Source organism: Heloderma suspectum, chromosome 7 (genome assembly GCF_057233095.1).
Source record: "Heloderma suspectum isolate Gila_16-S chromosome 7, 16-S_ref, whole genome shotgun sequence".
NCBI lineage: Eukaryota > Metazoa > Chordata > Lepidosauria > Squamata > Helodermatidae > Heloderma > Heloderma suspectum.
This window is the reverse complement of record NC_139464.1, coordinates 69,395,392-69,409,278: the sequence shown is the minus strand read 5'-3', so window position 1 is coordinate 69,409,278 and position 13,887 is coordinate 69,395,392. Positions and strand designations below refer to the sequence as shown.

The window sequence follows — 13,887 nt, the reverse complement described above, 5'->3', positions numbered from 1 at the left end:
AAGACCTGCAATTCTGTCAGGATCCATTTGCTGCACTGGAGGGAACATTCAATTTTGGTCTGCAGTGCTGTCAATTTGTCCTCGGGCAACTTACGGATTGACACTTTGCTACCCACCCACATTTGGCACTTCCCTGAATGGTGCAATAAAATTCTTGGCAATTTAATATACCAAAATACACATTTAAATAAATATTTTGAGAGAAGATGCACATTTAAATACTACGTGTCCAAGTAACAGTAGGATTTTATATTTCCAAAATGTGGCAATCCAATATTTTTATCTTTTTGGTTCCCAGCAACCCTAAGGACAGCTCCTCCCCAATTCATCTTGGGACTCTGAACATGCAGGCACTGTGACTTCACCATTAAGTTAGGGTTGGGTTTTTTTCCTTTCTCCCCATCCCTGACCCCCCACCCACCCCATTGTTGTTGTTGCTGTTCAGTCGTTAAGACGTGTCCGACTCTTCGTGACCCCATGGACCATAGCACGCCAGGCCTTCCTGTCCTCCACTCTCTCCCAGAGTGTGCTCAAGTTCATATTCATTGCATTGGTGATGCTATCTAGCCATCTCATCCTCTGCCGTCCCCTTCTCCTTTTGCCTTCAATCTTTCCCAGCATCAGGGTCTTTTCCAGGGAATTTTCTCTTCGCATTAGGTAACCAAAATATTTGAGCTTCAGCTTCAGTATCTGTCCTTCCAATGAGCAGTCAGGGTTGATTTCCTTTAGGACTGACTGATTGGGCCTTCTTGCAGTCCAGGGGACTCGTAAGAGTCTTCTCCAGCACCACAGTTCGAAAGCATAAACCAGCTTTTTGTAACTTCTTGCTTGATGAAGCGATCTCCAAAGCTTGCACATTTTTTGTGATCTTTTGGTTGGCCTGATGAAGAAGGTGTTACAGCAATATGGGTTTTCGAACATTTAAATATGTACTTTGAGAGAAAACACAGATTTAAATACAGAATGGAATTACGGGTAAAAACACATGAAAGTGCCATGGAAGGAGACAGATTCACCTATCCCTAATTAAAATAGGCTATTTCTAATTAAGGATTCATTATACACAAAAACACAACTTGGTTTTTATTGTAAAACACATACAAAACTCATTTTTTCATCATACAAAACATATTTTTTTAAAACATCAATAAAAATTCCATCACTTCTTTACAAACCACATCTGCTTAATGTTAAAATGTTATGGGTGATCAGTGGGAGGAAAGAACACCATCTCCTCGGTGTTCACCATAAACTACAATCTATTCTAGCTTTAAAAAAATTTTACAGTAATGCCAGTCATCCAGAAACAGTAAACTAGAAATGAGAATTAAAATAGCACATCAAGACAACACTGCATTTTTAGTGTTCAGTCCTTTCAAATTACCTGAGTCTTAAGAAGAAACAAGTGTGAAGATGGTAGTAGCATCTAAAGGTAAGATTTCAAACTGAACCTGCCATTAATATAGATATTTCTAACAAGGCTAACTGTGATCACGTGCACAAAATCCAAACTTATCTTGACAGAGTAATTTAAAATAGATTGTCAATAGCCCATTATTCTGTGAAATGCTGAAGAACACTTAGATAAGAAGTTCAGATGCTACTCATGTGCTTTGTTACACCAAACTCCTGTAAGATACTCAAATCTAGAGTACAATGGACTGAAATTTAACTTGGTCATTATAGTGCTAAGGGATAAAGGAGTGGGGATGTCTTTGAATGTACACTGAGGACATTGCCACAGTAGATTGTAGAACAGCCAACCAGCTTGTTGTAGTGCTAGGTCATGACAATAACATCGAATATATTTTACATGGTAATTTCGTAATGGAAACCAAGATAATTTAGCATCAACCAGACAGGGTCACAGCAGCCACATCAATGCCATTATTGTTGGAACCTAAGCAATCAAACCCAAGACAAAAGCATATTAAGACCATCAACAGAGCCACAGCCTGGTAGACTGAAGGAAGCACCAAGACTGTACTGGAGCAAAAGGATTAATAAAAATGAGTCCAATGTAAGGAAAGTGGAAGTTTTATGTAAACATCCTCGGTGGTATTAGGAGATCTTTGAGCTTGATGAGTATTAAGATAATAGATGAAATAAACCTAAAGTCGTTGAGAAAATAATGAAGGTTGCAGGCAGCCTGTACCTATTCCAGCCTTACCTTATTTTGGAACTTTTTAAAAGGACATTTGGACTTTCTTTACTTTTTACTCTTACTCCATGGCTGTGCTGAATCTACAGTTGGTGGAACACACTGCAGTCTGGTGCCATTTCTCTGCTATATTGTTTTTTAAAATCTTTTAAAATCTCTTAAATTGTATATGAAATGGAAACATTTTTAGCTATAGCTTAAAAACATTTTTTAAATGCTTTTGCAATATAGTGAGGTGCAGCTCAATTCCAAGACAGGCTGCGTATTCCCAGATTCTATCCAATACACAAAATGAATAGTGAATACCCAGTATTTCTTATAGTCAGACCCTTTTACTAAACTGACAGGTGCAAACCACCAGAAGTCATCCCAAAATAATTTTCATAAATTGATACTAAAATACCCAAATACAAAATAGTTCGCAAATATAGCAAAACACAATCACATTTTGCCCCAGAAGTTCTCTTTTCTCCTCTGAGCTCGTTCTAGAACCTGAGATGCAAGGGAACTAGAAGCAGCAGATCGAGCAGATAGCTGAGACAATCGGTCATCATCATCTGTAATTATAACATGGAAGAACAACCCAATGAGTTTCACTGTCAATATGAAATATAACCAAAACATACTTAAAGACTTTCCAAGTACAAAAGTTACACGGCTTGGAGGTCAAAAGGATAATGCCAACTTACCAACAAAAAGTATAATAATTTTCTACCCTTGGAAGTTGGACGGACAATTATGCAGACATCGAGGCCAGGGATCAAAGAACATTTTCAGGGGGCTGACTGTATTTACAAGGCACGCCTTTGAAGTGGTTTCCTGACTGTATGGTATTTAAAGATCCTAATTTGACTTTTTAAAAACAATCTATTAGCATTGAAGCTAGAGGTACTGTACTGTATTTTAGAAAGGTCCAAATTAACACAACCAAGGATTTCTGCTTGCAAGGAGTTTTAGTTCAGGAATGCAAAACTCAGGGCCACTGCAAGGCCCATTTTATTAACATTGCAAATGGGCCACTGCAAGGCCCATTTTATTAACACTGATAATTAACATGAGCCACACTTTGGCCATACCGTCGGATGAACACAGCTTGTATGTGGTACACTTAATTGTAAAAGAGAAAAACATAGCAGCATACACCGAGAGCGTGAAGCTACTGGAGATTCTGCAGGGCAACACTCTGTGCGCTCATTCCAGCAAACCAAGACATGGGCCCAGAGGCATGCTTTGGCATCTCCTGGACCACTGCTCAGGATTATGGGGTGCACTCCTGATTCATGCACCATTTACAATGAGCACTGTGAGTGTTCTGCTCAGCAGGCTGCACCCCCTGGCTACCATATAATTGATGGGCTGCACACACTGAGCGTAAAGTAATCTCACTGCAGGTTGCAAAAACTGACAGATGGGCATACATTTATCCACGAACCATAAGCCCATATGTCATATGTTGTGCAAGTCTACTTTAGTTCAGTTTGATCAAAATCCAGTGTTTCCACCGAGGTATTGTTTTTGTAATAAGCCATAAAAAGAGCTTGCTGTGTCTACTGTAAGTGTAAACAATAACCCTCTAGCAAAATATCAAAACAAAACAGGAATATTGTTGAAAGGAGAGCTATCTTGTTTCATATTTCTGCCAGTTTTGTAGTGTGTCTTAATATTTGTCTTATGTTCTTAAAAGATCTTGGCCCCAATATACTAAAAAGAACTTATGGTGCATATGCGATAAAAATTATAAACTACTAAGGGCAGACATGCACTTAGGTGTCAAGGTTCACCACTGAAGTCTTGCAAAGTAAATATGAGCATTTAAAAGAGACATCACTGGATGCAACTTCAGATACTTGCTTTCCCGCTGCTAATGATTTGTTTTTTAGTAACAGAGGAGCAATATCTGTCATCTCAAAAATGTGGTGAGATTGGAGCGCATTGATGAAGACCCAGTGATTTGAAATGCTTTCTGTAAACATTTATGGTTGCTTTGCTGAGAAACTTGCACAGCCCACACATTCTTCGGTCCTGGCAGTTATGGCAAGCTGCTAAAATGGTTAATTGTTAGGTGGGCATTTCTTAGGAGGTGCATGAAGGTGTCAAAGGAAGTGCAACCCTTTCTATGTGTTTTACATATGTATGGATTAAATCCCGGTAAGAAGTGTCAAATTTCCCCCTCCTCAGTTAGTGCCATGGGGTACAGTGAGCCTATTTATGTTTAATGATGATTCACACAGTTAGCCCTGAAATGCTAAAACCCACAAACACTGACTTTACCACCTCATTTTCATGCAAGAACCCGTGACCCTACATGAAAACTGGCCAAGTTACCAAGTATGAAAGAAAACTACATTTGAAGTATTTCCTCTTATGCGGTTAACACAAGGGCTGTGTCTCACCAACACCTCCCCATATGAAAATAATGTATTGTCAGTATGTACCAGTTCTATTATCTCTGAAATGTGATTTCTGCCTCAGTCCCTATTTTTCCACTTTTTGTTTGCCTGGAATTTTGTATCTCGTGAGCCTTAAGAATTTTGTGGGGACCTAAATGGCTGAACATCGACATCTTGGGAATCAGCGAACTAAAATGGACAGGCATGGGCGAATTTAATTCAGGTGACCGTCATATCTACTATTGTGGGCAAGAATCCCTTAGAAGAAATGGAGTAGCACTCATAGTCAACAAAAGGGTGGGAAAAGCAGTACTGGGGTACAATCTTAAAAATGATAGAATGATCTCCGTACGAATCCAAGGCAAACCATTCAACATCACAGTAATTCAAGTCTATGCCCCAACCACTGAGGCCGAAGAAGCTGAGGTTGATCGGTTCTATGAAGACCTACAACACCTTCTAGAACTAACACCAAAAAAATATGTCCTCTTCATCATAGGGGATTGGAATGCTAAAGTAGGAAGTCAAGAAATCACCGGGATAACAGGCAGGCATGGCCTTGGTGTACAAAATGAAGCAGGACAAAAGCTAATAGAGTTTTGCCAAGAGAACATGCTGATCATAGCAAACACTCTTTTCCAACAGCACAAGAGGCGACTCTACACATGGACGTCACCAGATGGTCAATATCGAAATCAGATTGATTATGTCCTTTGCAGCCAAAGATGGAGAAGCTCCATACAGTCAGTAAAAACAAGACCTGGAGCTGACTGTGGCTCAGATCATGAGCTGCTTCTTGCAAAATTTCGGCTTAAATTGAAGAACGTCGGGAAAACCACTAAACCGTTCAGGTATGACCTAAATCATTTCCCTGATGAATATACAGTGGAGGTGAGAAATAGATTTCAGGGATTAGACCTGATAGACAGAGTGCCTGAGGAACTATGGACGGAGGTCCGTAACATTGTTCAGGAGGCAGCAACGAAATCTGTCCCAAAGAAAAAGAAATGCAAGAAAGCCAAGTGGCTGTCTGATGAGGCTTTACAAGTAGGTCACGAAAGAAGGGAAGCGAAAAGCAAGGGAGAAAGGGGAAGATATACCCAACTGAATGCAGAGTTCCAGAGAATAGCAAGGAGAGACAAGAAGGCCTTCTTAAATGAACAATGCAAAGAAATCGAGGAAAACAACAGAATGGGAAAGACTAGAGATCTCTTCAAGAAAATCGGAGATCTCAAGGGAACGTTTTGTGCAAAGACGGGCATGATAAAGGACAAAGAAGGCAGGGACCTAACAGAAGCGGATGAGATTAAGAAGAGGTGGCAAGAATACACAGAAGAACTATACAGGAAAGATCTGAATGTCCCTGATAGCCATGATAGTGCGGCCACTGAACTTGAGCCGGACATCCTCGAGAGTGAAGTCAAGTGGGCCTTAGGAAGCATTACTAACAACAAAGCTAGCGGAGATGACAGTATTCCAGCCGAGCTATTTAAAATCCTAAAAGATGATGCTGTTAAAGTGCTGCATTCAATATGCCAACAAATCTGGAACACTCAACAGTGGCCACAAGACTGGAAAAGGTCAGTTTACATTCCAATTCCAAAGAAGGGCAACGCCAAAGAGTGTTCAAACTACCGCACAATTGCGCTCATTTCACATGCCAGCAAGGTGATGCTCAAAATCCTACAAGCTAGGCTTCAGCAGTATGCGAACCGAGAACTACCGGAAGTACAAGCTGGGTTTAGAAGAGGCAGAGGAACTAGAGATTAAATCGCCAACATTCGCTGCATCATGGAGAAAGCAAGAGAATTCCAGAAAAACGTCTATTTCTGCTTCATTGACTACGCTAAAGCCTTTGATTGTGTGGATCACAACAAACTGTGGCAAGTTCTTAAAGTGATGGGAGTACCAGACCACCTTACCTGTCTCCTGAGAAACCTGTACAAGGGTCAAGAAGCAACAGTAAGAACCAGACATGGAACAACCGATTGGTTCAAAATTGGGAAAGGAGTACGACAAGGCTGCATATTGTCACCCTGCTTATTTTACTTATATGCAGAGTACATCATGAGACATGCCGGATTGGATGAATCAGAGGTCGGAATTAAGATTGCCGGGAGAATTATCAACAACCTCCGATATGCAGACGATACCACCCTAATGGCAGAAAGCGAAGAGGATCTCAAGAGCCTCTTGTTGAGGGTGAAAGAGGAGAGTGCAAAAGCTGGTTTGAAACTCAACATTAAAAAAACTAAGATCATGTCATCTGGCCCTATCACTTCCTGGCATATAGAAGGGGAAGAAATGGAAGCAGTGACAGATTTTACTTTCTTGGGCTCCAAGGTCACCGCAGATGATGACTGTAGCCATGAAATTAAAAGACACTTGCTCCTTGGGAGGAAAGCTATGGCAAACCTAGACAGCATAGTAAGAAGCAGAGACATCACCCTGCCGACAAAGGTCCGTCTAATCAAAGCTATGGTTTTCCCAGTAGTAATGTATGGCTGTGAGAGCTGGACTATATGGAAGGCTGAGCGCCGAAGAATCGATGCTTTCGAACTGTGGTGCTGGAGAAGACTCTTACGAGTCCCCTGGACTGCAAGGAGGTCAAATCAGTCCATCCTAAAGGAAATCAACCCTGAGTGCTCATTGGAAGGACAGATAATGAAGCTGAAGCTCCAATATTTTGGCCACCTAATGCAAAGAGAAAACTCCCTGGAAAAGACCCTGATGCTGGGAAAGACTGAAGGCAAAAGGAGAAGGGGACGGCAGAGGATGAGATGGCTAAATAGCATCACCGATGCAATGAATATGAACTTGAGCACGCTCCGGGAGAGAGCGCAGGACAGGAAGGCCTGGCGTGCTATGGTCCATGGGGTCACGAAGAGTCGGACACGACTGAACGACTGAACAACAACAACAAAATGGCTCTGCACTTTCCCTCTTCTGGGCCCTGAATGGATAGCATAATCATTCAAGTTGTCTGCCTGTTTGACCTTATTTCCACTTCGAATCTAAAAGGTGAATTTAGGGAAGCTACTCAGGCTGAAAAATGTTGATCGAAATGTTGATCAAATGAACAATGCAATAGCGGACAATGGTTCAAAACTGAATAGTACCCAAACCCACTTCCAAAATGCAATCTGCAGAGAAGAGATGGTAAGGAAGTAGCTGTTTGATCAGTTTCATGTTAAGGGACTACTACAGGTAGCAGAGATGGCGTTACGATTTGTAGTCTTTAAGTCACAATGGTATTAGTAAGTTGGAACACACTGCAGCATGCTTCCCTCATGTACTTATGATCTGGAAATGGTAGAGCTCCTGATGCCACTATCATGAAGTCTACACAATGTGCTCATTTTAACATAACGCTAAAACACGGTTTAGGGTTACAAGAAATATCCACAGCAAGCCTCGGACTCATGCGCTCCCCCTGCTCCTCCGGGGTGGCTGCAAAGAGGAGTTCAGAAGTTTTGCTTCAGTTTTAGATTAACCACTGCTTGCCAATCACAGCTTGCCAACCACAGTTAAGACTGACCATAGTTTAGGATATTGGCTCCCCTCACCCCCTGAAGTACAGCAGTAAGCGCTCCAAGGAGCCACAAAAAGCAGGGGGAACCAGTATCTCCCTTTTCTGGACTTGCTGAAGACTCGACGAAGTGTTGAATGGGAGGAGGACACTGACAGGCGTCAGTTCAACATTTAATAGCAAGAGGGTTTCATTGCTAAGTGGGAGATATTGTCCCCACTCCAATTTTGGTGCACCTACTGCTCTTGCATTTTCCCCCTTTTTCAGTGCTTCTCAATTGCGCAAATGGGTTCCTCCTCTCCCTTAGTATTATTTTCCCCCTGGACCTTGGCAACTGTGCACAAATCAGCCTATCTGCAGGCTCGCCTTGTCAATTTCCTTGTATGTTAACTACTCCACTTTGAATGAAAAGGGACAGGGAACGGAGCAGGTAAGGCGCCAGGACAAGGAGACAAGACGGGTTTTCCTACAAAGGCTCCTGGGATACATGCCAGAACTGGCTAGAGGACTGAGGGGGAAGGAGGGAGAGAACAAGCCACGGCAAACCCGATCGTCTGTCAGGCGTACCATGGGTTATTCTGTGAACAACCAACCCACCATAGTTTATTCACAGAGTTGCTTAGTGTATCGTGTGAACCCAGCCACAAATTCAAGCCATGAGGTTACAACAATCGTGTGTGTGTATGTATGAATTCAAAATAAATATACATGGCTACTATTTAAAGCCATTTCCTTTTGCCCTCTTTTCACTGATGGCAGAAAACAACTTTTCATCTTCCTTATGTTTTATTGTTTGAAAACCGTTATCCTGCTTCCCTCCCATTTTTTCCCATCTATGCTAAATAGGCCATTCACTTTCCCTTTTCTCATGTACCACATAGCTTGACAGTAACCACACAAGTTTATATCTATCTAAGACTTTGGAAGGCTTTGTAGAAGCAAAATTTCAATTTTAACTATACCAAAAGCACACAGAAAGGATATACAGCATCACTGTGTCAGAAGTTTCTATTAGCACGAGTAGGTATCACGTATCTATTTTTACAATCGCTTTTGTATCTGAGATACTCAAATATGAAACAGTAGTAGTATTTATCACTTATGAAGTGTAAGAAATTCACCAACTGATTTAGTTATATTTAACACTGATAAAGCAAACAATACCTTCATCATTATAGTTCCTTTCCTGAAGTGGTAATTGCAGCCAGCTCCTTTGTGGACTTGCAACATTGCCTAAAAGAAACAGCATATGCTCATTGCACTTCACCAGACTACAAAAAATTTATCTCCTAGCAGGGGGAAGGGGGAAATTCTACTATTAAACATAAAATGGCCAACATACATTTTTAAAGCTAATTTTGATCCCAACAGAGCATTTCCCCAATACATTAACTCCTAATATTAGTGTTGGGATGAAGAAGAACAAGCATATTGTACAATATTCTCTCAGAATAAATTGTTGGAAGAGAATGCCGCCATAGTTATCCAGAATAGTTCACCTATAGCAAGGGTGCTGAATCTCTCTTAGCCCAAGGGCCAAGTTCCATTCTGGGGAAGTTCTCGGGGGCTGCATTCCAGTGGTGGGCGGGGCCGAAGGCAAAAGGGGCAGGGCCAAAAATGCCAGCGTATTTTAGCTTAAAGCTCTTGCTGCCAGTAACTGAGCCTTGGCAGAGGCATTTCGACCTTTTAGAATGGGGGGAGATGGCATAAAAACTGGGAAACCACCAAATGATTGGTGGTCAGGGGAAAGGGGCGTGGCCATCTGGGGAACCCCAGAAGGCTGGATTTGGCCCCCAGGCCTGAGGTTCAAAGCCCCTGACCTACAGGGTCAGGATTTATCACTGCCTTCATTTCAATCCCAAATCGAGCAGCAAATTTCTGCATGTCTAAGCAAGCAACATTCTGCCCGTTTGTTGTTTTTCCAATGTGGAGCCAAACTGTGGAGTAATAAGATACACTAAGGCATTTTTCAATGCACACATTCAGTGTAATTAAAGTATCAGTTGTTTCTGTCTTTGAAAAAGAGAAATGGCTATTTAAATAAAATGGATGCCCATCTGTAACGAGGGTGAAGGTTGCATGGAAAGGAAACCAACCATTATGTTGAAACTCTGGATTTCTGAGAGTTCCTTGAATGCGACGTAATGGATTCCAATAAGGTAGAGCCGGGTCCTTGGTCAAGTTTAGGCCAGGAACAGTTGATGTCTTGTCTGAATGCACTGAAGTTGGATGGACTCTTACACCAGAGGTCTCTCCACTAGGCCATTGATCATTCCTTACAGGCAAAGGGTCCAAGGTTTTTAGTCCGGCAGCTGAGGAATGACCCAGCGATATAGTTTCTCCTTCATCCTGAAATGCCGATGGAAAAAGAGATGGTCACACTGTAAAGAATGCTTTGTTTGCAGTGTTATACTGAGCAGTGTTATACTGTTGTTCACACAACATTTGATACCTTCTTGTTTCCCAAAACATTCTATGGTCCCTTTTTGAGCTAGTTGGCTATGTCTGACTACAGTATAAAATAAAGTCATTTTAAATAAATGTCACATTACAATGACAACTTCCACATATGACCACCTCAAAATGGCTTAGTATATGCATAAAAGTGAAAGTGACCAGCCAAGTTTCTTGGTTTTGTCTGATTCACACAACCCTTTGGAGGTTCCCCCACCCCGCCCCTAACCCAACTATCTAGTTTGAAGCAGCTCATGGCAACTGATCTCTTACAGAGAAGCTTCAGAAATCCTGCAAGCACTTCTGTACTATAAGTGACATGCCCATTTATGGCCATGCTCTCTCCCCGCCCCGCACTCCCACAACAGATGCTCCACATTCCGTGGCTACTGAGTATGCTCAGATCTCAATGGATATTTTTTTTCTGGATTTGCCTCCTTAGTTCCCCCAGCCTCAAGAATTCTTTTGAACTCTTACATACATACATGCATACATTGGGTTTCCCTGAACCATAGTGACATTTCTCTCTTGTTTGTCAGTGGCCCCCCGTTTGGCTATTAGGGTTCACTATTGGAGAGAGTGATTGCTGCAACTTTTCACACACATGTATACCACTCTTCTGTATGGTACCACAAATTCTGGTAAACTAACAGAAACGTAAAACAAGCGTTATATAACTATTACAGACACCACAGAAACCATTTGTGATTTCTCCAGAGCTAATTCTTCAATCTCTTTAAAAGGTAAGCCTAGTTAATTAGCCTTTTTTATTCTGTGGACCTAAAAACGTAGAAGTTTAAAACAAACTGTACTGTTAAAACATATCTGGAGCTCTTGATACATAGTTTTCTTAGGCTTGTTGTGTTTTACCTTGTTAGATTTTCTTTTTAAATCTTCTCTTGAGACTGGATTACTGGTCATGGCATGCTTTTCTGAAGACCCCTTCTTGACTTGCACTGACGATGAAGATTTCACTTTAGGCGGAGATACTAAAACAGCTCCTCCTAAAATAACAAAGAGCACAACATACCTTTGTTAATGCTAAATTTTCAGAAATATATACATTCATGGTGTGCATGTGTTTTGAGACTATTTTTAATGAACTATTAAATTTTTACCAGCAGTTGGTGTTGTAAGGTCATGATGTGTTCTTTGGGCTCCACCAAGTGCTCTTAGTTGTGGAGTAGGAAGCCTTCCACCTCCTCTTGAGGACCCTGAAGAAGAATCTGTCATATCACCTGGAGAATTTGTATTTTCTCTGAAAAATATGACACAGCATACAAAAATATACATGATAAAAAAGTAATTACTATCTTATTTAGTGGTGCCCATAATTGCCAATTACTAAAATTTGCAACCTATCTTGGCTGCTCCCACCATAAAAGGAAAATTTTATACTTGGGCCACAAGCAAGGTAGTATAAAAATCACAAGAGCTCTTTCAAAATATTATTCAGCTGTACCTTGAATTTTGTGTGGTTCTGGTTCCCACATCTGTTCAAAGAAGACTATTTCGGAATTTCACACCTCTAATATAACAGAATCATTCTTGTACTTAACCTAAATGATTAATGGTTCCCCTGCAACCATTATCCACTGGTCCTATTGATTTCTAAATTGCTTACTCCCCTTCACCATTACCTAATCTACCTCACAGGGTTGTTGTGAGGATGAAATGGAGAGGAGGAAGACCATGTAAGCCACCTTGTCCTTGCAAGAGGAAAAAAGGCAGGATATAAATGTAATCATCATAATAATGATTACTTATGCCCTTGTGTATAGTGTAACATCAATCTCTGGTAATACAGGTATCTGTCTAAATTACCTATTCTTTTCTTATTAAGAATGCTTCCCATGTTAGTATCACCACAGATCATCAATATGATCCTACTCAGGTGTGTCAGGTAGCATAAGGAGTCGAGCTTATTTCGTCAACTTTCCCCACTTCTGGTGTTTAGACATATCTTAGAATGGCCACTGACACATTTTGTAATGCAATGTGTTCATATTAAATATGCTTTCAAGAGTTTCACCAGGCACATCTCAGAGCCATACCTTATCATTCCTATAGTTCCAAGATATGTATCTTCAGACATTTTCCAGCTGTTTCCCTACATACATCTAAAGACCATAAGAAGGAAAAGCTAAAATGGAAAGTGACTTTCAGCATGGTTTATAGAGTAGCTTGCAATTTTCAAAACAATAATACATAAAATACATTATGGGCACAATCCTATGCATGTTTAGACAGAAAAAGGTCCTATACTTTCCAGCACGCCCCAGCCTGCATGACTAGCTGCAGGAATGCTGGCAGTTGCAGGACTTTTTTTCTGTCTAAATATGCACAGAATTGTACTTCAAATTAATCTCAAAGGACATATGTGAGGGGAGGGTTATTCATTCTTTGTATGTTTAAGTTTACTATATAGCACGACTAACATCTATTTAATAATGTTGGGTTAGTGCGAATATAACGCCAAAACATGGTAGAGCACTACGTGAACAAGCCTTGTGCTCACACTCTTCCCTGCCATCCCACCCCACCCCACCCCACCCACACATATGGCATGCTCCGTTTGATTTAGTAACTTCCTAGTTTTCAGCAAATCATTGCTCATCACTGCATCCAAATTGGAAAACTATGGCTTACGCAAGCCATGCAAATCCGGATTGGAAACTAGAGCCAACTGGCAGTTTCTGAATGAATAGCTCTGTTTGAAATTTATCCTGTGACTAATTAGTAATACACAAATTCCAGCTCAAGCTACCTGACATAGTAAATTCTAACCTCACTCATGTCAATTGATTAGATTTCCCCATTACGTATGGGAACTGGTATTGCCCTACTTAACAGACGTTGCATGTAATTATCATAATTGAACAGCAGTGTGGGTTTGAAAAGGAAAAAAGACTTTTAAGCATTTACTCTTGCTGGTTGTCTGTATTGGCATCCTTATAATTTTCTTCCAGTTCTTCAACCTCTTCCAATTCCTGTTTATTTCCTTTTTCCTCTCCTTCCCCTAATGCTGGTGCCTGACTTTCCAGTTGTTGATCATTGCGTGGTTCACCCCAAACTAGACGCCGCTTGACCGGAACAGTGGCAACATCCGACAAGCCTAATTTCCCAGTGTTGTTCTGTTGGAACTGCTCTGACAGTTCAGGTGGCGGCAAGATCTTAGGACCTGGAGAGAGCTTTTTCTCAGGGATCCTGCATAAAGAGTAGCAAGCAGTTCATTAAACTCAAGATTTCCCCTTATCTATCTGTGGTATCTATGTATCTAGATTCTAGAAGCATATTGACTCAACTCAAACATATAGTTAATGGTATCTATGTCAAATCAAATTTGATAGATT

General features: G+C 41.0%; 1 protein-coding gene across 4 annotated transcripts in view; it reads right to left on the bottom strand.

The window, feature by feature from the left end:
* Positions 1 to 875: 875 nt before the first annotated feature.
* Positions 876 to 13,887, bottom strand: part of SAXO6 (stabilizer of axonemal microtubules 6) — a 32,787-nt gene continuing 19,775 nt past the window's right edge. For all 4 annotated transcript variants that reach the window (XM_084810553.1, XM_084810550.1, XM_084810552.1 and 1 more), the window contains 6 exons: positions 13,460 to 13,741; positions 11,653 to 11,792; positions 11,405 to 11,538; positions 10,177 to 10,429; positions 9,245 to 9,313; positions 876 to 2,718 (listed from right to left, as the gene is read on the bottom strand). In XM_084810553.1, the coding sequence (XP_084666679.1) occupies positions 2,603 to 2,718; positions 9,245 to 9,313; positions 10,177 to 10,429; positions 11,405 to 11,538; positions 11,653 to 11,792; positions 13,460 to 13,741 (994 nt within the window). In that variant the 3' untranslated portion in view covers positions 876 to 2,602. The remainder of the gene's footprint in view (positions 2,719 to 9,244; positions 9,314 to 10,176; positions 10,430 to 11,404; positions 11,539 to 11,652; positions 11,793 to 13,459; positions 13,742 to 13,887) is intronic.